Raw genomic sequence first — 26,909 nt, forward strand, 5'->3', positions numbered from 1 at the left:
GGGGAGAAGTCTCGAGAAACTTGCCGGACCGCCGGGGAGACCATCGCTCCAGGGACACAGACGCCGGCTGGGAGGTAATTATTGCAATTTTTCTTTACCCAGTATATACTAGGCTTATACTCGAGTCAATAAGTATTACCAGTTTTTTGTAGTAAAACTTATTGTCCCGGCTTATACTCGGGTCGGCTAATACTCGAGTTTATACGGTAATTTGCAGAATCCGCGCGAATCACCCGTGTGCAAGATCTGCAAATCAAGCTGCCCATAGGGAAGCATGGCCGTCCGCACACGAATTAAAGCATGCGGATTTGTTTGCAGACCTTTTGATCTTGATAACAAATCACAGCATGCTCTATTTCATTGCAGTTCCTGCACAGACAGCTTCCACTGAAGTCAATGGAAGCCATGCGGTCCGCGGCCCGTCCACAGCTCAGTTCTGCTGCAGGAAGCAGGAGTTTAAAAAAACAAAGAAAACCACTGCGCTGCGCATGTGCGGCGTCCGACACCTTCGTTCACATCCGCAGTTAAGAACATGGAAGATCCAGACAGGTGCGCAGTGTCTTGGCCGTGGGCACAGTTGGATTCCACTGCGGGCTCCCGCATGCGGAATCCGATCCCCTCGTGGACATGATGCCTTGGGGCGGTTTCACATCTTTGTGGTTTTTGTCTTTTCTCCGTTCAAGGAACAGGAAAGGGGACTCCTCTGGCCGAATAGGTCCGCCTCACAATGGACCTGGAGCCCATTGACTATAATGCAGCGCTTTTTCCTTCAGAATTTTGTGCCGGATCTATGACGGAACCACGACTGGAGGCTCCAACACAGGCGTGAAACCACCCGGAATTTAGCCAGTGGTTTTTAGTAGAGATGAGCGAACGTACTCGGTAAGGGCGATTTCGCAATCGAGCACCGCGATTTTCGAGTACTTCACTACTCGGGTGCACTGTGGGGTGGGAGGTTGCAGAGGGGAGTGGGGGGGTAGCAGCGGGGAACAGGGGGGAGCCCTCTCTCTCCCCCACTCCCCGCTGCAACCCCCCGCTCACCCACAGCGCACCTGAGTACTTTTCACCCGAGTAGTGAAATACTCGAAAATCGCGGTGCTCGATTGCGAAATCGCCCTTACCGAGTACGTTCGCTCATCTCTAGTTTTTAGTGTTTTTTTGCCCTTGTGCAGATCGGGAAGGCTTCTGTTGTCTTAGGGCTCACACAGCGTTATACCACCGTGGGAGCTGGCAATCAGCTGGCTATCTCCACATCTGGCAACGATAGTGCGCTCCGCATTACAGCGTTAAATCATTCTCATGGGAATGAGCCCTTATACCCAGGACAGTGAGGAGGAGGGGTGGAGCCGACCGCCTGGAGAGACGGAGATGATTTTTTTATAGATTTTTTTAGTTGTATTAGAACGGGATGAGATGAAGCGCTGACATATTTGTGTGCGTTTTCTATCATATAAACTTTGTTTATTGAACTATTAGACACAACCTAGTGAGATTAACAAGCGCAGAATCGTACAACGGTCATGTACAAAGTTCCTATTTCAGCACATATAAATGGAGTCCCTCAGACCAATACATACAAGTGATTTGTCAGGTAGCAAAACAAGTGTCCCCTCCACCTCCAACCACTCAGGTAACAGATAGAGATCCCAAACCGCTTGGAGATGGCGCAGTCAAATATGAATCGCACCAAGCCATCGCCTTGTGAGACGAAAAAAGGAGTGCTCCTTTTTTGGGTGGTGCACCCAGATTTCATCTCCAAGGATGTCCAAAAGGCGCACCTCGCCATGCCCAGCACCACTGAGAGCACTTCCAATACCCCCTCCCAAAAAGCTGCCACCCTGTGGGATGCATAACATCTGCCCATTGTTTAGAGCACGGATGGCACCCTGCATGTCACAACCGACCCATACGAATGTGGAATTGGGGTGCGATAACATTGCTGGAAGATATACTATTGGACCAGTTTATTATTAGCAGCAGAAACGGATAGATGTGATCTCATGGCCGCCTGAGTATCGTCTCCGGTAGGGGGAGGGGAGATCTGTCACCACCTATCAATACTCCCCAAGGGTGTTCATGTCATAGGAGTGTTTGTGAGGTGGGTATACATTGATGAGATAAGTCCTCTCAGGGCCCTGACGACTTGGGAGATGAGGAGATTAGTTGACTCATACTGACTGTTTTAGGCATGTCTTAGTTGCAGGAATTTATAATAGATGGTTTGAGGATTGCTGAATATCTGAAAACATTTTCATGGTACCGGAATTGTATAAATGTTCTAAACGCTGTACCCCAGACCCCCAGAATGGCGAATCCTGCCAAGCTGCTGGAGTTTCAGCTATAATCCCTTAAACTGTGCAAATGTCTTTCTTTTTGCCAGACCTGCCTGGTGAGTTTGCGTAGGGGCTTCACCAGCCGTAGGGGCTTCACCAGCCGTAGGGGCTTCACCAGCCGTAGGGGCTTCACCAGCCGTAGGGGCTTCACCAGCCGTAGGGGCCTCACCAGCCGTAGGGGCCTCACCAGCCGTAGGGGCCTCACCAGCCGTAGGGGCCTCACCAGCCGTAGGGGCCTCACCAGCCGTAGGGGCCTCACCAGCCGTAGGGGCCTCACCAGCCGTAGGGGCCTCACCAGCCGTAGGGGCCACTCACACAGATGATTTTTTACACTGTATAACTCTCCATTGTTTTCAGTGGAGCCTCGCAGATGTGCGATTTCCTTTCAAAATGTGTTTATTCGTTTTCAATTCCAATTAACAACAATGTATTGGTGTCATCCACAAATTTACAGTGTGAAGAATACAAAATGATTAATAGGTTCCAATACTACCAGATAGGCCATTATATACGATCCTTAGGACCAATATCAGACCTGATGGCACCTAACACACAATTTGAAAGGCTGTGTGATCAACCTCAGAGGACCAGAGGAGAGATCTCTGCCATCTATGGCTTCTTGGTAGCCGGGGAGGGACTGGACTCCGGAGGGGGGCACAGGAGAGCCTGGGAGAGACAACTAGGGAGGGAAATATCGGAGGAGGACTGGGACAAAGCCATATGTATGACTCACAAAATGACGGTCTCAAGCAGCCACCAGGAACTTAACTATAAACTATTAACGAGGTGGTACCGAACCCCAGTGCGGCTGGCTAAGTACGGCGGGGGGTGTCTGACCTGTGTTGGCGATGCCTAAGGGAGGCTGGCACACTCACACATATGGTGGTCATGCCCCCAGGTTAGGACACTTTGGAGGGAAATAGAAGCACTGTACAATGCACTGAACAAGGGATCCTATACGTGGACCCTTGAGATGGCCCTCTTATCGATCCTCCCGGGATCACTAAAAAGCAACACAAAAAGCTCACTTAGGTTCTACCTCCTAGCGATGCGTACGGTGATACCCAGGCTGTGGAGATCCCAGGACCCTCCTACTAAAGTGCAGTGGGTGACCGTCCTAGATGAAATAGGCCGCATGGAAGAACTGAAAGCAAGAGACGACACGAAATACTCAGCATACCACGCCACATGGGAACCCTGGCTAACATTTCGTAGCTCCCCAAGATTCGACCAATGGTTGGTAAGTGGAATACTACCTAGTTAGCACCAAACCTGAAAGAGTGCGAAACAGTCCCGGAACAAAAATAACCCCCCCCCCCCCCCTCCCTGTCTCCTACTCATCTCTCTTACCACTTCATAGATCCTTACGCAACACGCGCATATAATCATACGCGGTCCATAACTGCCACCCTCCGCGCCCGTCACCCTTCTACCATGGGACCAGAGGATGCTGAGGCAACGTCGGGGACCAACCCCTTCCCCATGTCTCAAACACTCCCCCTCCCCCCCCCTGTTTCTAACCCATCTTAGACTCCTCTTTCCCCTTCTTCCTTCTATACTGTTACAAAGTTTTAGCATAGATGATTATAAAAGTTTGCTAGAAGCAATTATAAACGTAATTAGCAGGGGTGGGCGGGATGAAAAGTATTAGTCCAAGCAAGAAGTTTAATAAGCAAAGTAATAGACTATAATAGCGGTATGAGAACCAATCAGAGCTATGGTAACTGTTGAAATGCCTTTGAAATTGATTGTACAACGGAGTATTGAAAATTAATAAAAACACTTATAAACAAAATGATTAATAAACAGGATATTGACTAAAGGAAAATGTAACAAGTATCTCCCTATATCTACGGCGGGCAGGAGCCAACTTAAATTCTGGGAACAATGAAGCTTTCAACTTTAGCCGTGAGATTTAGGTTCATACGAAGGTTCTGCGTCGGGGAGACCCCTCGGGGGCGAGTCCATCTTCAGATTTTCAGATCAGCTTGGAGAAGGTCTAGATGTGCGATTCTTTTTTTTTTTTTTTTCCTTCCAAGCGCTATCTGCTTTAGTTTTTGCGTTTTATGGCGCACCTCATCAATGATGGGGGGGTGTTAAAGCCACTGTCCAAGGCCGGAACGCTGACTGCGAAAACTAAAGTAAAATTGCGGTACTTTGCCGGGGCCATGTGTGAGAGTGGCCTCAGAGTTATATGGGGGTGCTCGAAGACCGGCCGCAGGGAATGCAAGGAAGGCTAGAAAAGTTTCCAAGCTTTTTCATTATATCGATCGCATGAGGCAGCGATGTATCGGGCCGACTTAAACATAAACTCATATCATCGGTGTATAATACCATGGGGCAGGTCTAGATACCCAGGTGATATTGATCCAGAAGAATTTTAATGCCTTGAGGCTCAATTTCCAGAGCGAATAATATGAGTGAAAGGGGCAGCCTTGTCGCATCACCCTGCCCAGCGTAAAAGGTAGGGGCAGCATCCCGTTAATATACATGCCGTGGGGGAGTAATGTGTAATAGAGATCCGCTTCTGGAGGATCTGTCCAAAGTTAAAATGTTTTAGTACTGCTTGTAGGTATGGCCTTTCTGCACAGTCAAAAGCCTTGGCCGTATCCAAAGCTGCCAAGGCCCAATCTTCCGGACCATGCCAACCCAACCTGATGATCCGGTTGAATGAGACTCACAATTACCTCACCCAGTCTATTAGCCAGTACTTTAGCTAAAATCTAATAGTCTATATACAGTGGACTGATAGACTTACATGAGCGGCACTCTTCTAGGGGTTCGTCTGGTTTTAGTAACACCACTATAGATGCTTCGTTGAGCGATTGGGAGGGGGTGGAGGGGGGGGGGCAATTGAAAAATAGCCTGGTGTAGTTCCAGCAGTCGAGGGGCTAGAAGGCGGCTATAGTGCGGGTATTCCTCCAGTGGTATCCCATCAGGCCCGGGGGATTTCCTTTTTGGCATGTCCGCTATTACCGACGTAAACTCATCACTTCTGATTGGGGCATCTAGATAGTCAATGTGTGGGAAGCCATATAGTCCAAGTATCTAACGCAGCCCGGGAATATTGAGCTTTGGATAGCTAGAGATGTAAATGATTCTCAGACAAGCTTGTTGGTATGGTGTCCGAGTCCTGTACCGCATCCCCACTGGTCGGCGGCGGGTTTAAAATGGGGGGAGGAGTTTTGTTTAACAATGTGCGCTAACAACTTACTGGGCTCGGAAAAACCTTTTAGTTAAAAAAAAAAGCTTCCATGAAGCTTTCACTTTCGGGAGATGGAGATCTTGTGTAGCAGTCTGTAACCACCTATAAGTCTCCTCAGAAGGGTCGGCTATAAGCTTGGCGTCCTGAGAACGACCGCTTCCGGTTCACGCTGTATCTCGTTTAACAAAGCAGATGGAGGATTTGAGGCGGCCGCTAGGGAAGACTTTAAAAGTCTCCGATCGCAATAATGGGTTGACATCTCCATCATGTATTGCTAAAAACACTTGCAGTTCATCTAGAACTCCGTCCGACCCGCCTAATATCAACAGACAAAACGGGTGAATTCGCCATTTTCCTTAACCGTTATGGTTAGATGGGTTCAAAGTTAAACGCCATGATGGGAGACGCCTCTAAGTGTTCTGTGGATGCCAACATCCCGTGTACCCGATCGTTCCCAAATATAGAATCATTTCTGGGAAACATCGTCTTCCGTGGGGTAAAACAGGAGTATAGACGAGTATGAGGGCAGGTGACGCCATATAAAATACACAAGCCAATAGGAAAGTTCGATGCAAATATAGCCGCTTCCTGCGGGATATCTATGGGAGCACGTGGTGGATATATATCCCTATAATATATAAGATGCTGTTGATATTGGCCACTATTAACACATCGCCCTTCTGGGTCAGATTTGGATTTGCGCACTTCCTGTCTAAGTGATTTGTGTGCTAGCAGAGAAATCCCCATGGGAAATGAAGTATGATATGAATGTGTTCTCAGCTGAACCCGGGCTTGGTCAAGTCAGACGAGGGCCGTACTTGGTTATATATGAGAAGACATGGACCTTTTACGTGGGAAGCCCCTCACACTCCAGGACAGCGTGGTAGAGTAGTACTGGGTGGGAAGTCTGCACTAGAAGAACCGCAAATACCCTAAACCATAGGATATAACTAAACCGAAGCCTTGTAATTGTAAGGTCAGGAGTAATCCCCTGTGTACCTACCAAAGTAACTAGGGGTGGACTGTGTGACACGGGAAAAGTGGGGGGTCACACAGTTACTTTGACTTGCCCATAGCAGGTCTGCTGCTTATGTACTAACAGGAAAATCGGAGGGCTACCTGGAAGCCATAGTTAGTTCAAACGCCTCTGCAATAAAGGGTGGCCACTTGCAGCAAATACAGTAAACCATTTAGAGATGATTTACATTAGCCAAATGGGCCGTAAACCCAACACAGCATGCTCTGTGATCTGTGCGCAGGGAGCGGGAGGAGGTGAGCTGTGACCATGTTCTTTTGGGACTAATGTATCCTGTGTTCTCTACATTGGTGTCCCCTTTTATGATCATCCTGCCTGTGGTGATAATGATATGACTGTTGAGAAGTCATCTGTTCAGAACAGGAAGTATCAGACTGTTGGGCTCACTGGTTGAGTGATAATTGCAGGATTTTAGGATTTTTTTAAAATCATGACATCAAAAATTAAAGAAAAAAAAATTGCCAAAAAAATCATAACTGGTTATTTTCTGAGAACACATATCCTTCAAGACCGGTACGGCATCGCTTACCTTCTCCATTGTGGACGCAATCAAAGCAGGAAGCTCAAAACTTTTAGCTTTATTCCTATTGGAGAAGGAAGGGACGGAAGTGTCACATGGTCGCTCTCTGCAGTGCTGGGTGTTGCTGACCATATAGGATATATATATACCCCGTGCACACATGTATGGGAGTGACGTCCCCACAGGCATAAATGGTCGGGCACGTAGTATTAGCTGTAATGTACAGTCTTCTATATGGTAACTCGCACTGTTTGGAAGAGGCTCCCCAGCTAAGGTCATTGGAATCAGCCCTTTGGGCTATTTGACATTGAAGGGGTGGTTCGTCACAGGCCTGATTTCCCCACGATGGGGGGCTACTGGTCACTCATCTATTGTTGGAGTTTTTAAGGTGTCTGCTTAATCTGGACCACCCCACAGTCTCTACCCTGCCAAGTGTGTTTAAAGGGGTTGTACCACAATTGCAAGTTCTCCTCTATTCTGTGCATAACTTGCTTATTGTGGGGTCACCGCTGAGACCCTTGCTGATCTCAAGAACGGGGGTCATGTTTCCCCCCCCCCCCCCCCCCCCTCTCCTCACTGCAGGGTTATTGCACCTTTTCACAAGGAATTAAATGGGAACTAAATGGATCGCCGGTCACACGCACACTAGCGCTCCATTCACTTTCACTGAGACTGCTGCTATACCCAAGTGGCACCCAATCGGGTGTTTGTCAGCCCCATTGATATGAATGGAGTGCTGACCATGCATACTCGGCTCCATTCTCAGTGACGTCTCTTCCGGGGGTAGAAGCGACCCCACAGTGACAGTCAGGACACGGATGTCCCATTCTGCAGACCTGTTGATGGAGAATAAGTTACAATTGTGGTCTAACCACTTTACTGGGGAGAATGGAGCAAGCCGCTGCCAAGTACCCCTTGTATCTTGTGGCATCCTCCTTCTGACATCTGGGGCACTTAGGGCGTTAGATGGTTATCCGGTTCATCCAACACTCCTCCAGTGTGTCTTGTGGACCCCTTTAGTGGGTTTAACAGATCTCCTCCGTGGATTGTCCTGGTACGCCGGTGAGGTAGGTAAGCTGCCGCAGTGTCTGGCTTGGCATCCTCCTGGACGTCGGCTTCCTGTTACTTGCTAGTGAATGCCTGTTTGTTGGCAGCTGCTCCCGCCGTCCCGGAGCATAAAGGGAAGATACCCAGCAAATTGTGTGTGAGTGAATGAGAGTTGGCAGAGCTTCAGCTTCCAGCAATGAATAGATCATCCGCTCCGCGAAGGAAACAGACTGTTTAGAAGACATTCAGTTCTATTAGTCGCTTATATTCTATACATCTCAGGAACTCTTGTACATCCCAGTGTAACCCCAAGTCACTTACACGTCACCCGGCCATTTAGGAAGCAGAAGCCATTGGGGATCAGTTTCACCCGCTTTTGGTGCAAATGAACGTGACAGTTTAACCCGTCTTTCTCACCGAGCCTCAGCTGCTGGACATTTATAGTCTGAGCGGTCAGGAACTGGTTAAAGGGGTATTCCCATCACATACATGGAAGGCATATCACTATCCATCACTTTATTACTCATGCCGGTCCGACCTTTAGGACCCCTACTAACTGACACAAGGACTTCTGTGGTTTTGTCTCGTATCTTTCATCTGCCGTCTTCTGTATTTCGCAGGGTTCACACAATCTCTAGCTGTTCAACCACAGACCTCCGGTGGCCTTAACGTCGACTTTGACTCCGTTTTCGGCAACAAGTCTCCGACTAACATCAATGTAGATCCAACCGGTAAGAAGTGGGTGCCGAAAATGCTGCAAGCTATCCTGCCTGTAACATGGTAATTATAGGTCCCTGCAGCGCCACCACTGGAGAAATGGAGCATTAAACGGGTTGTACCAAGATCATAAATTATCTCCTATCCGCAGGACAGGGGATGACTTACTGACCATGGGAGTCTCACTGCTGCTCAAGAATGGGGGTCCTGTGTCCCCTTTGGCCTGTCACTGCAGGGTTACTTCTCCATCCCGCAGTGATGTCACAATTAATGGGACCGCTGGCCATGTGTGTGTGGTCGGAACGCAATTCATTTCAATGGGGTTGACAGAAATATGCAAGTGCTTGCCTCTCTGGTGTCTCCACCGTTCCATTGAAGGTGAATGGAGCACCAGTGCACTTGTGTGACCAGCGCCCCAACTAGTCTCTTCCCCACTGTGGGGAGTGCAGTAATCCCATAGTGAGGAAGACGGGGTAAACTGGACCCTGTTCTCAGGATTGGTGAGCCTTCCCTGTCCTGTGGATAGGAGATAACTTGTGATCTTGGTACATTCCTTTAAGGTTCCCGTTCACCTTCAGCAACTGTCAGACGAATGATTGTTTGGCCGACGGCCGTTCTCCCATACATCGGGACAGTTGGCTTGGCCAAGCCGCCATGAGTTTTGGGAACTAAGTTGCAGGCAGAAGATGGCTATCAACAACCGATACTAACCCGAGGTATTACAGCAAAGCACTGCATCAAACTTATACACCATTTATGAATCCTATTAAAACCCAACTTATTAGAAGTAGTAATACAAGGATGTCGAACAGCAGGTACAGAAGATTACCAGAGCAGTACACCTAAGGCAGCAGGGGCCACAATAAGCCATAGAGTGGAAACCGTTATACTTCAGCAGCAGAACCCGGATGGGCTCACAGATTGTTGGAGGTGGTGGGGTCTCCTAGTAATGGCTCATAGCATCACCATCTCCCAACGCTTGGCACATCAGTAGGTATTTGTCTTGGCTTAATACCACAATGTTTTCCCCCTTACCAAATTCTTTAATTATTGTCGTTGGATCTCTCTCCAAGTTCTACATTGACTTACATTCACCCTGACTTAGATTATTTCAGTATCGTTGGCATATATTAGCAAGACCCTCCAACTCTTACAGGTCTACAGAAATTGGCAATTACCGATCATCCATTGAGGGTGGCATTCGAGAACTCTGGGCCCTTAAATCTGTCACCGGGCCCTGTCCCCCAGTCCTGTCTGCTGTAATAATGACCAGAAGTCCCGACCGCCGACCACATCGTGTCGTAAAAACAGAATAAATTCCCATCCTTTATCCGTACAGAATCCAATCGTTCTATTTAGCAGTTGGGACAAATCATAGACAACCCCTTTATATCTGATAGAGTGCGATGTGACTAACCGCCTGGTTCCGATTAATGAGTACATCTACTAACGGGTTCCACCGATTCACCGCAGTCTCCCAACTGATAGGTTTCCAACCAGTAATTGAGGTGCCCGTGACCCGGATGCCGCTGTATTCCTCAGACCGGCGGTAACAATCCGCGCTGTGATGGAGTTATCGAGGGATTGGGTTTCCCACAAAGATTTCAGATTTCTTTTACAACCAATATATAAATCTTTAAAAATATTTTGAGGTTCGGTGTCCTTTCAGGTACTGCATCCAGTTCGTAAGTGGGGGCGCATGGGCACCCATGCCACTCCCTGAGCGGGTGGAAGAACGTAGCATCCAATACAAAGACTGTAGTGTATTGAGATCTGTGGTGATTGAGGTAAACGTGTTGGGGCCACCTGGGACTACAGCCGAGGGGCAAGCGTGTTGGGACCACCTGGGACTACAGCCGAGGGGCAAGCGTGTTGGGACCACCTGGGACTACAGCTGAGGGGCAAGCGTGTTGGGGCCACCTGGGACTACAGCCGAGGGGGAAATGTGTTGGGGCCACCTGGGACTCCAGCCGAAGGGGAAATGTGTTGGGACCACCTGGGACTTATTCTTTAAGTTTTCTTCTATTCAGGAAGTATATACATATGTAGGGTATAATAATTTCCATAGCGGACAGTCATCATTCAGTAGGGTTGCTCTTTTCAGGGCGAGGTCTCTACTGGTTAGCTAGGGAAATATTAGAACTAGCATAGGGACAACAACTTTCTGTATTGAAACCAACGTGAAGTGATTTCTGGAATTGCCTGTTTTCTCCGCACCAAGTGTCTCACAATCAGGAATATGGGACTCTTACATTCTGTTGGTACAGCCCATCCAGGTTTTGCTGCTGAGGTATAATGGTTGTATAGTAATATGCTGCTCCCAGTATATGGCTTATTTTAACCCCTGCTGCTTTATGTATACTGCGCTGCTATCTTATTTACCTACTTACTTTGTTATTAAATTGTTTGCCATCTAGTAAGTTGGGTTTTACTATGATTGTGTTTTTATGGGGGTACATTTGATGCAGTGACTTGCAAGTTACAGCCAGACAGCGCCGGTGGCAGCTCATCGCTCGGGGGAAAACGCATCGGGTGTGGAAATTGAACATCCCTGATCCTTCTTTTCCCCGACATCAGGGGCAGTTGAGCGGCTTCCATACACTTAGAGAGTTGTCTGTAGTGTGGACAATGCCGCCCCCTCGTGTTATCCCGCATTCCTCCAGTTGTGTATATAGAGCTTCCTATAGATATATGATAAACATCAGCCGAGTCCCGGGGATCCCCCAGCTCCACAGTAAACCTGTCCTGATAAGGCATCTATAACACAAACACCTGACAGTCACCCCAGTGATAATAGTTCAGTGAATGGCGATGGAGCGGGCCCGAGATCACCCCGGCCACCCGCCTCCATTCACAGTAAACAGGCAGTCGCTCGGAACGGTCGGTGATTCGGGGATTATTCCGATTGCCATGTTGGAGTCGGGAAGATTTTTTTTTTCCTTTTTTTAAATGGGGATAATTGGCTTCTTCCTCCATTGTTTTTTTTCTTTTCTGGATCAACATTGGGGGATAATAGGCTGAACTGGATGGACAGATATCTATTTTGGCTTTACATACTATGTTACTATTTTCATAGATGAACGACTGCCTGTTTACACAGGCCAAGCGTCCAATTTTTATGCCTGCCCGAACTGAACGACAATTTGTAAGCGAATTATCGAATTAGCGCCGTTCGGTCGCTGGCAGCATCTCCACTCAACAATTATCATACAGATGCCTGGGATCCCGCGAAAATCTTGTAAAAGGGCCTTTACTTGATGAGGCTGACTTGTAGGCTACAGTGTTTTTTTTCCATTTCTGGACACACATATCTCCATTCAGTGACAACCAGCAGAGGTCTTGAAGGTGTTGAGGATCTGAAGCGCACAATATTAGTGTCATAAGCTTTGTTTCTTACGGAGTGTTAATATCTGTCTTGTGTGTTCAGGTTTTGAAGACATGGGAGGCCTGCTGAAACCGACCGTAGCTTCTCAGATCCACGGCAGCATCCCCTCATCCAGACACCCTCCAGGCAAGCTGGTGTCTGATGACTTGGACTCCTCTCTCGCCAACCTTGTGGGCAGTAAGTACGGGTAGTGGCGCACTTAGTGGTTTTTATCATCCATTAGAGGTTCTCAGCTCATTCGCTTTTGTTTCTCTCTTAGATCTTGGAATTGGGAATGGGACAACAAAAAAGTAAGAATTTTTTTTTAAAGGGGCGGTGGGCTAAGTGGTTGCAGGGCATCATGGAGGGGTCTGGCAGACTTTATGGAAAGTTGTGGTACAGATGGCATTGACTAATCCTTTGTAATGTAATTTCAGTGATGTTCACTGGAGTCAGCCTGGAGAAAAGAGACTAACAGGAGGGACCAACTGGCAGCCGAAAGTAGCCCCGACCACAACCTGGAACCCAGCCACTCTGGTAAGTAGTCATCCGATCAAAAAGGGCTGCAGCAGCAGGAATGCAGGTTTTAGCTGTCATTCTTTAATGTGAATGTCCAGCCTCAAACACTACTATAGTCTCTGAACCTACATTTGTGGTCAGAGCGCCGTTTTACTGATGCAGAGCTGCAGATCCCCTCTATAGACATAGAATTAAAGTGACCCTTTGGTTTTTGGACGAAATTCTGTCCTGGGATTGGAAGGGGCTGTAATACCTGCTATTGAACGTCTCTTCTATGCTTCTGATCAAGTCCTATTTTTGGCCGTCCAAGATGGCCACCACAATTTTCTAGCTATCTAATGCACACTGTGCACTGTTCTTTAATTGGCTGGCACTGATCACATGAGCAGCCCTGGCCAATCAGAGATCAGGTATAGGTAGTTCAAAAATTGCATCTGCCATTTTGAACAGTCAAAAACCGGACTTGGGACCGACAGATCAGAGAACAGCAGCAATGTACCGCTATTAGTGACAGCACTGATAATTATTTTGTTTTTAGGATTGCCAATCAAGCAATTCCTTAATATTTTCTCAGAAGTAGCTCCAAAGCATGGCTTCTCTCTGAATTATTTCGCCTTATGAGATCATTAATTAAACACACCCTGTGCTACCAAAAGTAATTGGACAGCTAAGTAAGAATCAGAAGTAGTATTTATTTAATACTTAGTGGGGCTCCAATTATATAAGATACTCTCCGTGGAATGCTTTCTACTAATGTCTGATACACCTCAGCTGGTTTTTCCTTCCATTCATCCTGCAAATGTCTGGAGCGTTCTCTCAGAGATCATGCATTGGGCAATCTTCAACTTCATCAAGGAGCATCGTCATTGGACAGTTGATTCTTGTCACTACAGCTACCGTACCGAGACCATGCCACATAAACCATCCCCAGACCATAACAGAACCTCTGCCCGACTTAACTGAGGCACAACACACTCAGACAAAAAGCGTTCCCCAGAATCCTGCACACCCAGGTACATCCATCTGTATGACGATGAAGTAGCGCGATTCATCACTCCATAGAACGTTATTCCATTGCTCAACTGTCCAATGACGAGGCTCCTTGCACCGTTGTAGATGGGCCAATGCATCATCTTTGAGAGAACTTGCCAGATGTTTGCAGGATGAGTGGAGGGAAATACTAGCTGAAATGTATCAGACGTTAGTAGAAAGTATACCACAGAGAGAGTATCATTAGGGCCAAAGGAGCCCCACTAAGTAGTACCATATGGAAATAAATACCACCTGGGATTCTTGCTCGGGTGTCCACTCACTTTTGGAAGGATAGTGTATATTAGGATATTGCCTACATAGGAATTCCCTTTTATGGAAATAGTTTGTCATCATAACTAGGGCAGTGGTGAGGAAGTTATAGGCCTAACTAAATAGAGGTGAATGGCATGTATAAACCTGCTATATTGGCCACCTACTGTTATATGTACGTCCCACTGACATTACGAAAAAAGCCTGATAGGCCCGGATCTTACCAGGCAGCAGCTCCCCAGGAAAACCTTCCTCTAGGAAATCTATCCGCTGGTGTTTCTCGTCTTCGTGTCCCCCGCACCTCTGTAACTATCAGTGTGAGAGATAGCAATGTCTGTACTGTTCTCTGTAAGTCTGTGTTCTAATCTTGTGTTATTGCATTGTATAACCGTTCGTCTCGATGACCCATAAAACAGAATGGCATGCATTTCCCACCATACGTAAGTTGAACCGAAAAGAACGCCTCTCTGCTTTAATCTGGCATGCAGTTGTGATTATTAACCTTTGCTGCAGCACCGGGCACCAATCACAGTTTGTGTGTTTTTATAGTCTTACTGCACCCGGTGCGCCCTGCATCCCGCCACCCTACACTAATGGCATGGGGTGCCTTCTCCTGCTTCTTCTAGCTTGGGTGCGGCGCTAACCTCTGAGCGGAGACTGGCTGCTTCCCACATCCGAGGACTGTCAATCATCTCCGCTGCAGTGATGATGGTTTCTGCATGACCTTTCCTCTCCTCCCTGTTTGTTTGAATTGGGGTTTTTTTTTGCTCAAATTTGGAGCTGCTGTGCAGAAAATGTCTGAAGAGGCTTAAAGGGGGATGCAGCGTTTTCATGGTTGGTCAATTACTGGTTATTACTATTTATATTAGTAAATCTCCTCCATACATGCAGTTAAAGGGAGTTTGTCGCCTTCATTTACTATAAATGAAAGTAGTTACACCCTTTTTTATCTTCCTCTTTGCTTTCAATCACGAAAAATCTGACTTTTCTCTGCTTCTTCTGTGGTATGCAATTCTCCGTGGAACCGTCCAGTGGGCAGTTCCACTGCCCAAATCGTCCGGGCGCTCTTCCCCTCTGTACTTGCAAGCTTCACACTGATGATTGATGGCTCATTCTAATAAGACTCTGCTGGCGCAGCACTCCCAGCTTCGTCGCATGACGTCTATGGAGAGATGGATGTTTATGCACTGAAGCCGGGAGTGCGGCCTCGGCATGGTCTTTAAGAGTGCATCAATCATCAGTGATGTGCCAGTCGCCCTCGAACTGTCTGATGGGTGGCTGCACCGCCGGTTGTCCAGGCTCTTCTCTCCCTCTTCATATTTACAAGCATGCCGCTTACACCGATCACTGACGCCTCTTGCTCAGGATCGGAGACATCATGTGCCTGCACCGCTCTCTTCGCTTTGGTGCATGGCATGACTTCATTAAGGCTATGGAGAGACAAATGCATGCCAATTAATGGGCTCTAAAGTCAATGTATCCCCCACAAGAAGGGCACAAAGCTGGATTTTTTGAGGATTGAAAACATTGAGGGAGGTTAAAAAAATAAAGTTTTTTTTTTTTTTTTTACCTCAATTACAAGTTATCCTCTAGCCACAGAATAGGGGATAACTTGCTAACTGGTGGGGGTCTCACCGTTGAGAATGAGGGTCCTGTGTCCCCCGTCCTCATCACTACAGGATTACTTCCTCCCCTCTTCCAGTGGCTAAGCTCCTTTGGATGGGCAATAACTTGTAACTGTTGTACAACCCCTTTAAATTCATCTGTAGTGATATGTTAGGATTACTTTCATGTACTAAATATAGGTAATGGACGTCCTTTAAAAAGCCCTGTTCACTGTAATGGATCTTGGCTGCAATACCAGGCACAGCCTGTGGGTGGGGCGCTGTTTCTGGAGGGAAGGAAAAATGTATGTCTAATCCTGTCCAACGCCTGTAAAGAGAGACTGTCACCATGTTTTTGCAGCCCTCACTGAGCACCATTAGGTAGTGGCTGTCACACTGTTTGCAATGATTTCTACTGTGTCAATCTGTGAAGGAGTTTTGCAGAAACTTGTGATAGTAACATCCAGACAGAAGTAGTCCTGCATGTTCATGAGCTGCACCCTAGATACACCCAACAGCAGTCAGTCAGTGGCTGGTGGACATGGCGGGTGTGGGATAGGTTGCAGCTCATTCATAGCCAGGACTACTTCCTGTAGTCCTCTATGCATGCACTGCCACTAATAAAATGTAAGTTTCTCCCGAACTACTGCACAAATACACACAGTACACAGAGATTATTAAAGTATTAAAATTCTTTCTACCTGCTGTCACCACTAGGAGGAGCTTACGGTGTACAGAATGCATACAACTCCGTTATAACATACAGCATGAAGTAAGCTCCCCCTAGTGGTGGCTGCCAAAAATAATTTTCTGCCAAGTTTAAAGGGAAACCTGTCACTTCCTGAAAGCGCTATAACCTAAGCTATGGTGCTGTTAGGGGAGACGGGGGATGTATTGTTTTATATACTCAGCCGCGATCTGGCGTTGAAGATCGTGCATCGCTGGAAAATCTGACCCTTTCAGAGTCCTGGGCATGCGCTCTTCTTTACAAGTCAATGGGAGAACTGCGCACACGGGGCTCTGAAAAGAGTCAGATTTTCCAGCAACGCTCAATCTTTGCAGGGTGACGATGCTATCCACAGGGCCGGAAGAGTAGAATAAAATGCATCACCCGGCTCCCTGTTGTAACTTAGATCATGGTGCTTTGGGGAACTGATGGGTTCCATTTAACACAGTATGGGGATCAATGTCTAGTTGGTTGGGGGTTCAACCACTAAACCTCTTGCCGATTACAAGAATAGACATCCTGTATACTCCTGAATGAGAGGAACTAGCGCTCCAATTATTCTTATGGCACCATCAGAGATGGCCGGCAGTCCTGTAGAGAGGAGCAGCAGCACCAACTCGTCGATGGAGATAGCAGAGCAAGGTGCAACCCCCTACGGTCATACATAGCGCACTGCTGCTCCATTCACTAGGGGGACTCTGTGTGGACCAGTGAGTCCCACCAGTCAGACCCCAAGCAATGATAAACCAGTCCGCTATCTTGTAGATAGGAACTTGTGGGAGGAGGGGACAGAAGGCAAACAGGGGCTTGGGGGAGATTCTTGGAGGGGGTCTCAGCGGTTACACTATCAGCAACCAGACAATTATGACATCTCTTATCACTGATTACCATTGGAAAGCCAATTCATGAACTTTGCCGTCTCTTCTTGGTTTGGGGTTTCCGAGTGCAGCTTAAAATCTGTGAAGCCGTCCATTGGATAAAATGGGATCATCGGAGCTGAAGACATTCACATGTTGATCATTTGGGGTTTGTGCAGTATCTACCAGAGTAGTAAATACAGTATTGGCAGGGCTTTATATTCTGATATGTTGGTGCTTGTACTGACCTCCAACCACTTGGATACCCACCTCCTCATCTGGCTAGAATGGTGCCGGCTCTGCATTCAGGGACATAAGAGACCCCAACCCTTCCTCCTCATCTAACCCACAGCATCATGTCAGGATGAGATGCATGGACTTCAATGGAAGTCTTCAAGCAGAGGCCGGACAGACATCTGGGATGATTTAGTGATCCTGCACTGAGCAGGGGGTTGGACCCGATGACCATGGAGGTCCCTTCCAATTCTACCATTCTATGACTATGTAGTCAGTAGCTTCCATTAGCCCCCTATACGGCTGCGCACACTAATGGGGGGTGGACGATGTACAGGCAGGGATAATAGACTGCACTTCTCAAACGTTGTAATACAAGACAGGTACGGTTTGGCTTTGGGGAGTTGTGTTAGGCCGAGGGGGGACAGGGGCTTCTTTGCTGCATCACAACATTTAGAACAGATGTGGACCGTCTGTCATGTCATCGACCCTGTGGTTATGGGGCTTGGAGGATGGCAGAGAGCCGGCCCTGAATGTCTCACCCAAGAGGTCATCTTTGCGTAGGAAAGCCTTTGTCCTAGAATAGATGAGATCGGTCCAGTTCATCTGCTGCAGCTACACAGCAAGTCTATAGATTCCAATAGTGTATGCTGGGTGAAAGAATCAGGACGGGGTGCATGTCACAAGGTTGCGCCATCCCACATGCTGCCCATGCAGTGATTAAGCCCTCTTAAAGGGGTTTCCAAGGACTAAAATATTGATGACCTGTGTTCTTAGGATAGATCAAGATCAGATCGGTGGGGTCTGCTGCTCAAGACCCCCTGCCGATCAGCTGATTGAAGATGCCTGGGTGCTCAGGTGACCGTCGCAGCCACTTCTCAGATGTGTGATGTCACATGACCTGAGAGCAGCTCAGTCCCATTTAAGTGAATGGTAAGGAGCTGTAATACCCGGCAAAGCGGCTACACTATGGACAGTGCTGTGACTGCTTTGCTCACACTTCAGGCAAGCAGCGGACAATCTGATATTGGTAACCTGTCCTGAGGATAGCTTAGGGTGCTTTAACACAGTACGACTTGTTGGGTACAGAAGCCCGGCAGGTCATCCCAGCGATGATCGTTCCTGTGCTTTTACACGACTGCATGTTTGCAGGATGAATGGAGGGATATACCAGCTGAAGTGTATCAGACGTTAGTAGAAGGTATACCACAGAGAGTAACTGATGTCATTAGGCCCACTGAATATTAACAGAAATCCTACTTTTGGTTCTTGCTCCGGTGTTTAATGGCTCTTGGTAGGATAGTGGGTTATAATCCCGTATCCATATATATTGTGCCGTTACCTACAGAATGCCATGTAGTAGACTGGATGGCTGTACACACGATGCACATGGCTCAGACCTCATGGTTTTAGATTTCCTCCTATGTACTTAGATCCCAACGTGACTTACCTCTATCCCCATTTCTTTCCGTATTTTCTCCCTTACCCTGGCGGTCGCCTTTTCGTGTTGGTCTTGCGAAGTGCCGCCGCGGTCCGTCCGCTGACATAACTTGTTATCTCTGCTACAATAACATCTCCGCTCTGTGAGATCTGACCTTTTGCAGCTGCCGAGTTTTAACACAAGAAGCCTTTTCAATAAGTCAGCATGAAAAAAAATACATCACTTGCGGGAAATGGCGGCTTCCAGCTCGTCCTTTAATAATTGAGTGTCTCCAACGGTTGTTGATTCAGCCTCCTGCCTGATACGGGAAATAATCTTGTTTTTGGCTTGCGATTCACTGTCTGAGCGAGGAGCCGGCAGCACATCACTTCTTGCTTCGGGTCCCCAGCACTGCATGGCCACACAGTAATGGCCGTATACACTTGTTCTTATGCCGCAGGCCTCTAACGTACCTTCTGTTGTCATTAACATAGGCTCCACCGATAATGGCGTATCCAGCGACAACGCCCACGGGGATCACAGCGTTTGGAATGGTAAGGCCTCTTCTCGAGTAAAACCAAGAATATTGATGAAAGGGGAAATATACATAAAACTTTCTTCTTTTTTACTCTGCTTTGTAGCCTCCACAGATGGGACCTGTAATACCACAGCAAGCATTAATATACAACCAGCCTGTTATGAGACCACCTAATCCCTTCGGCCCTGTATCAGGAGCACAGGTAGGTTCTGCCTTGTAGTACAAGCGAACAGCAGGGTCCTCGCTACAGAGATTTTTTGCAGTCGTTGCTTCTACGGCTACTAATAAGCACGGGACGAAGTCGTCCGAACCAGAGACAGTCCTTGTTGTCCTCAGTCCAGCTGGTCCTGCCTATAAATGTCACCTATTCTGTACTGTAGTGATGAAGATGGCCGCACAGGTCCTAATTGTGTGCGCATTTTCTTCGGAAATCACTTGAAATACATGAACTCTAGGCCTCTCCTACCCAAAGTTGAGCTGACAAGCAAAAGGGGGACTTTAAAGGAGTTTTCTGGGACTCAAAACATTTTAGAAGCAGGATTGGTGTAAAATAAAAAAGGCATACTCTCCTACTTAAGTGGCTCCTGGTCCAGCGCCGGGGCCCTTTCATTACTCCAATCCCAGAGGATGATAAGGCAGCCACATGACCACTCAGCCAATCACATGCTTCAGCGGTGATGGTGCCATGAACATCACATGACCTCTGAAGCCTTTGATTGGCCATGTGGTCACATATACAGGGTGAACCATGGAAAAGTAGCCTGCCTCTGATACGAACACCGCACTCTTTGGAGGCCGACAAGTACCTTGTTATAAAACCACCTGCTAAATGTTGTATTTAGCCTTGTTCAGAAATGGCGCCAACCGGGTCGGTCTGTTGACATGAAGAAACAAGAGGCCTCTGGATGTTTGAAGTCGTCCATGACATTCAACAGCAATTGCAAATGTCTCTCAAAAGTCAACTCTGAGACTGTCCCAACCTGTTGGTGGATCACACATGTGTCGCCGAGTGCTGAAATCTCTGAACCTGAAACCCATACCGAATAACGAGGGAGTGAAAGAACCTGAGAAAACTTAACCTGTAAATTACTGTCGTAGTCGCTGACTGATTGCTGGAGGACTTTTGGACCCATCGCTGTACTTTGATGGAAGAAGCGTGGTTTAATTTTTCAGGTCATGTGAATTCACAGAATACGAGGTACCGGTCTACTGAGACTCGTGAAACATCGCTGCACGACCAGATAATTGGTGTTTGGTGCGCAGCGTCAGGAGCACAAATGGCGGGCCAATTTTTTTTGTGTCATCTGTGAATACAGTGATTTATCTGGACATGTTTGAACTGTTTTATGACCAGAAGAAAGAATGTGCTGCTTTTTCCAACAAGACAGGGCAACATGCGACACCACGACTCGCTGGCACAAGTTCATGAATTGTCTATGGAAGAGCAAACTATGAGCAAGGGGTTATGGCTACCACAATCCCCGCACATATCCACATGCTTATCTGTGGGGAAATTTAAAGCAGAATGAGTACACCAATCTGCACACCCTGAGTGACCTCAAGGAGACTATCACAAACACTATCTGCAGCATCACTGTTGTAGAGCTACAGGCAGTATCAGCCAACATGTTGTCATATGCCCAGAGGTACATAGAAGTGAACAGGGATTGCTTCCAGCATCTGTTTGTAACGTGGGTAAATCAATAAAGCTTTGAAAAAAACAATCAACTTCTTCCTGTCGCAGTATTATCAGAGGCAGAATACTTCTCTTTGGCCCACCCTGTACAATGAACAACGTATGGCACTTGCAGTGAGGCGAGTATGCCTCATTTCTTCACTACACACCAGGGGTGTCAAACTCATTTTCAACAAGGGCCACATCAGCATTATGGTCGCCTTCAGAGGGCCGTTGATAAGGCCTCATTAACTCCGTATTACCGCATGTAATACGGACGAGTTAAAAACCCTATTGATTTGCATTGGGGTATTCAGACGTGTTTTATCACGTATGCATTTTATACTGCATCCGCCGGTGTGAATGAACCCTAAAGGTAAGCACTCCTTAACATGGCTGTGGAGCTCTATGCACTATGATGGGGGTTTCTCCCCTTCCATCTCTTTAGTACTGAGCTTCCTATCTTGGAGGGTGACTAGGATGCCTGCGTAGGGCTGTTGGAGCTGAGCCACCACCCGCGAGTTGCTGAACAGAGTGATGTGGAGGTTTGTGCTGGAGCTCAGAATCCAAGATGGCACCCACTGTCTATGCTGGTTCTGCGTCCTCCGGGGAAGAGTGGAAAGCCACTTCTTCTGCGTCCAGACCCCACAGGCCACATAAAATGATGTGTCGGGCTGGATTTGGCCTGTGGGCCTTGAGTTTGACACGTGCTTTACACCATTCCCTGCTTCTAAAATTTTGTATTAGACACAGAAAACCCCTCTAAGTCTTTGTTCACACATAGCGGAAGATTCCCGTTCCATGCAGATTTTAATGCCGATTCCTTCTTTTGAAGAGTTGAAATTCGTGCTGAAAATCAATAGCATAAATTGACGGGCTTCAGATTTAAGATCCACAGCGCTGGTCACCTTGATAGGTAGGGGCCGTGTTTCTGTAACCTCTTAATGTGAGGGTAGCCTCGGGACATGTAGCATTCCTTGGTAGCCATTATTACTGGGCAGCTCTCTATCCCTGCTTATGGATGGGGTTGACGAACATGAGACCCCTTCTTGATGACTTTAATATGTCCTATGTCCAGAATAACTAAATGTGCCTTAGTAAGAAGTAGTGGACAGATGGGAGTATGACTGACTGCAGGATCAGACTACACGTGGCTTGTTTGTAGTCTGTCACCATAGATACGTATAGGAGTGATCTTGTAGATACAAAATGATGGAATGTTTTAAATGAAAAGCATTTCAAAAGTTCCCTCCGTTTTCATTTCAGATGCAGTAGGCTGGGTTCCCATAGGGCGGAATCCTGCCGGAAACCTTGTGGTTTTGCTGCAGCGAAAAACTGAGATTTCCGTCGGGAAAACGCTGCTTCAAAACCCGCGGCACTTAGCTGCGGGTTTTGGAGCAGCTTGGTCGCATGCTTTTCCGTTGCGGCTGGCTCTCCCATAAAGGAGAGCGTGGCCGCAATGGGGGAAAAAAATTGACATGCTGCGGCCGCAATCGATTGGACGTCCCATGTGGACGAGATTTTTGACAAATCTCGTCCACATGGCTGGCTAACCCGGGCGTTGGCGGCCGCAGGCAGATTTGTCGCAGCGGAATTCCGGACGGAATTTCCACGACAAATTCACCCTGTGTAAATCGAGTTTTAGAGCTATAAAAAGTGTTTGGGAAACAGGAGAACTTGCCCTTTAAGTTACCTTGTATTCTAAACCGAAGTGTCAGTGCAGATCCCTAGAGGTGCAGGGAGGTATAGTATGACACTCAGGCCCCAATCATCATATGCCGTCCCCTTATGTGTTGGGGGGGGGGGGGGGGTCTTTTGGGATCCTCTTCTGCCTGTGGCCTCTGCAGCCCCTATGGTATACATGTAGCTACAGCCGATGCATCATATTCTTCTGTCTGCACTATTTATTCCCTCCGTCATATGTGAGTGTTTAATCCGGGCTTATCCCATGCCGATTTTGCTTTTTTTAATCTTTTCTTTCATTAGATGCGAGGTCATACAAAGACATACGCTGCTTCGCCAGCTCATCCCATCTACGGCTCTGTGTCACCACCCTGACTCTTGGTGGAGGGATACGGGGACTCTGACACGGCGCCCTCTGTAGCCTGTATTCTCCACCTAGTCTTCGCGCTCGGACTCTTCTTGAAGCGCTGAGCTGCTGTTAACCCTTCATTCTCTCATGCTTACGGCTTTACAGTTAGGTGCTAGTAAAGGCAAGACTGTGCGCCAGTCACTTCCGTGCACTTATTATATAGACGCGTTGTAAGTGCAGGGAAGTGGCGTTCCATTAGTGTCACTACGAGCCGCCTGCACCACATGGACACCAGGGATCACAAGGTTTCTTCTGCTTTGCTGTCTGCTTTTCATACTGTGTTCTCCATTCCTGTCTGCGGGGGGGATAAACCCCGGACATTTTTTCATGACTTTTCTCGCTTCCATGTTCTGCCATTTCTCAGACGTGTCTCTCTCTGCCTCTCACCCAGTTGTCTGCAGCCTCCAGCCCTTCCAGTCAGAGTCCTCACAGAGCGCCCGGGAAGGACCCCCATCCACAGCTCTCTTTACAGGATTTCTTGTAGGACCATATAGGTATAGTCGGCAACGAGGGGGCAAGAAGAGCGCTCCCGACCAGCTGCTTCTCCGTCTCCCCCTGGGGCTTTGGCACTTTTTTCGGTTTCACCTCCCTGGTTTTTATTACTTGATTTGCACTCCATTAATAGCCAAACACGGCCCCCACTTGTGGGAATGTCCACGCTGCACTGCACACCACCTGCTGGATTATAGTGCTTAGCTGTTAGGGGCATGTGGGACAACAGGCTTGGTGACTGTTTCCACACCTTCTGATGCCTCCCCTCTTCCATCCCACGTAGCTACAAGCATGAACCATGGCACTGGAGGTCTTAGACTTCACCAGTTATGGAATGGGATGCTTCACTTGGTTACAACAGCTGGAGAATCCCTTTAAAGACCACTCGGAGCTAGACCCAAATCCCACAAGGCATAATTAAGATAAAGTATTCTTGCTATGTTTGAACCAAGATCTCATTGAGAATCGCAAGGGTGTACAATCTATAGAGGTGGCCATGCTACTGCTATAGGGATCTTCAAGGGAGAGGGGGGCCAGTCCTGGTTTATTCCATTCCAATAAAAGGGGTGTCCCATTTGTAGCTGTTTTGCTGCAGACAGCTCCGTACATTGTGCAGTGGCCCAGGTTGGTATTGTAGGCAGAGTCCTATGCAACAGAGCGGGATTTAGCCTGCAGTACCAACCCAGACCACTGCACAATGTACAGTGCTGTCTACTTCCGGCAGCAAAAGAACTAAAAGTGGGACAATCAAACAAAATACATGGAGTGGCAGTCACACATGAGATCTACGGGAGCTCCACTCATTTCATTGGGACTGCTGGACATAGCAGAGTGCTCAAACTCAGTTATCTTGGCAGTCCCATAGAAATGAATGGAGCTGTAGTGTGCATGCATGACCTTTGCTCTATTCCTTCGGAATCAGTGGAGGTCCCTGCAATCAGTCCTCACTAATCAAATACTTGAGGTTATTCCCTAAAAGCAGGATAGGGGGCAATCATTTCATTGCACAAGTGGCAAGCATGTAGGTTATTCCAAGCCCTATCCAGATGAATGGGACAGTGACCGAACCATCTGCCACCGGTGAATAGACTTTAATGGGAGGCCAGATAGACCGCTGCTGTGGGGTCTCCTCTCCTTCGCCACATCCGAAGGATCCCATTAGTAGGGTAGCATTAGAGAAGCCCAGATATACCTCCGGGTAGGTTGGTAGCCCCTTCTCACCACCTGTTTTTTTGAGTATCCCCTTTGTGTTGCTTCCTCCCCTCCTTCCCGTGATCCTCCTCTTCAGTTCGGTGTTTTGATGTCATGTTCTGTCAGTAATTTCCAGTCCTTCGTTATTTTAGGCCTGAACATCCACAGCTTTGACCCGTTTCTTGCATGCAGCACCTCCGGATTATTTTACACACAAGTTTTGTATTGAGCATCTTATTTTCTGTTCTTTAAGGTGACCGGTCTGGATTATTTTGTCTGCACCCCCCCAGGGACGAGCCAGCTTCCAGGATACAACACTGATTTCTGAGGTCTTAAGAGGAGGAGAACCACCTAGAATTTTACTTCTGTGAGCTAATCGGTGGTTAAAGGAGACCCTGCAATTACAGCCGGCTCTGAGAGCCCCTAATGCTGCGCGGTGCCAACACTAGACTGATCCGGCATTATGCAGACTACCCATTGATGTTAATGGGCCCTGTGTAATGCCTGATTCCCACTGTGGAGGCGCTGCTGGTATACCGATCACTTTCTACCAGTTTGCCTCCACAGATTACAACTGGACCCTGGGGTATCCAGCAAGGGGCGCCACCTTATGATCAGATTATCTCATACTGGAATTCCTAGGGAATTGTCTGAATCGGGGAGCCTCTTTAAAGGCGTTCTTATACCAGAAACATGGATATATGTTTGTAATAAAAAGCAGAATAATCGTTTCAGCAGAAACTGTTAGATTCTGGCACACTTCATGGTAACTGATCTGCCTCGAGTCACGGAGGTGGGCCGCATAGTCCCAGAGTCTCAGCCACTGACCTAAGCGAAAGCTGTGGTGAAATCCCACATATGTGCTGTGCGGCCCTCCGCACCACTGAAGTCGAGCTGTAGAGCAGAGGGCCGCGCAGCATAAGCGTGGAATTTCACCGTGGCTTGTGCTGAAGTCAGTGGCGGAGCTGTGTGTGTGCGTGGGGGGGGGGGGCGTAATTACTGGAAGCAGAGACTGGGGGTCTCCGCGGCCCTCCTCCGTAACTCAAGGCAGATCAGTGTCTGGTGACTCTATTTTGACTGGGATTTAAGCGGAAATCATTAAAAGGGTTGTCTCGCGAAAGCAAGTGGGGTTAAGTACTTCTGTATGGCAATATTAATGCACTTTGTAATATACATCGTGCATTAAATATGAGCCATACAGAAGTTATTCACTTACCTTCCCTGCGCTGGCGTCCCTGTCTCCATGGCTCCGTCTAATCAGGAGGCTGGAATCGGCACACGTGAGGGCGGAGCTACGCGATGACGCGTAGAAGGGGGCGGAGCCAGGATGCAGCTGCTGCCGGACAGACCCGAAGGCAGAAGACCCTTCTGCGCAAGCGCGTCTAATCTGGCGATTAGACGCTGAAGTTAGACGGAGCCATGGAGACGGGGACGCCAGCGCAGGGAAGGTAAGTGTATAACTTCTGTATGGCTCATATTTAATGCACGATGTATATTACAAAGTGCATTAATATGGCCATACAGAAGTGTATAACCCCACTTGCTGCCGCAAGACAACCCCTTTAATAAAGGCTCTAAGCAGAGCGCTGAATGATCTGAGCATAGCCTAAAGAGCTACCTGCTGCTCTAATTGGCCAGAGTAGTGCTGGCTAAACGGCATGCAGTGTCAGACTCCACCGATGCACGGTGAGCGAAGCGCTGCGGACCATCTTGGAAAACCGCAGATTGGCAGCAGGAACAGATGGACCCACGGCAGTATAACTAGAGTGGCTAGAGGGCAAGCACCAGGTAATACTCCCCCCAGGACAAGTTATACCTCTGGAACTGCAGGGTTGCTTTACCTTTCAGACTGGCTAAAATTAAGACCCTTTTTTTCCACAGCGGGGTCCATATGGGGCAGATTTTTTAAAAATTTATTTTGCAGTTTATTAAAGTCATAAACGTCCAAATTTCGCTAAGCGGCCAGCAACGCCCTCTATGCGCTCCTTCTAAGGTGCCTGTTCACTGACATACGAATACTCTGTCCAGCCGAACGT

At 47.8% G+C, this 26,909-nt stretch overlaps 1 protein-coding gene across 10 annotated transcripts in view; it reads left to right on the forward strand.

Annotated features, from left to right (window-relative positions):
• PICALM (phosphatidylinositol binding clathrin assembly protein) overlaps positions 1–26,909 on the forward strand; it is an 81,265-nt gene that overhangs the window by 52,640 nt on the left and 1,716 nt on the right. For 5 of the 10 annotated variants that reach the window (XM_066587271.1, XM_066587262.1, XM_066587279.1 and 2 more), the window contains 8 exons: positions 8,762–8,872; positions 12,286–12,420; positions 12,503–12,533; positions 12,660–12,759; positions 14,460–14,483; positions 19,380–19,439; positions 19,527–19,625; positions 23,582–23,684. In XM_066587271.1, coding sequence (XP_066443368.1) covers positions 8,762–8,872; positions 12,286–12,420; positions 12,503–12,533; positions 12,660–12,759; positions 14,460–14,483; positions 19,380–19,439; positions 19,527–19,625; positions 23,582–23,674 — 653 coding nt within the window. In that variant the 3' untranslated portion in view covers positions 23,675–23,684. The remainder of the gene's footprint in view (positions 1–8,761; positions 8,873–12,285; positions 12,421–12,502; positions 12,534–12,659; positions 12,760–14,459; positions 14,484–19,379; positions 19,440–19,526; positions 19,626–23,581; positions 23,685–26,909) is intronic. The other 5 variants (XM_066587285.1, XM_066587324.1, XM_066587320.1 and 2 more) reach the window with 3 other exon arrangements.

This window comes from Eleutherodactylus coqui, chromosome 1 (genome assembly GCF_035609145.1).
Source record: "Eleutherodactylus coqui strain aEleCoq1 chromosome 1, aEleCoq1.hap1, whole genome shotgun sequence".
NCBI lineage: Eukaryota > Metazoa > Chordata > Amphibia > Anura > Eleutherodactylidae > Eleutherodactylus > Eleutherodactylus coqui.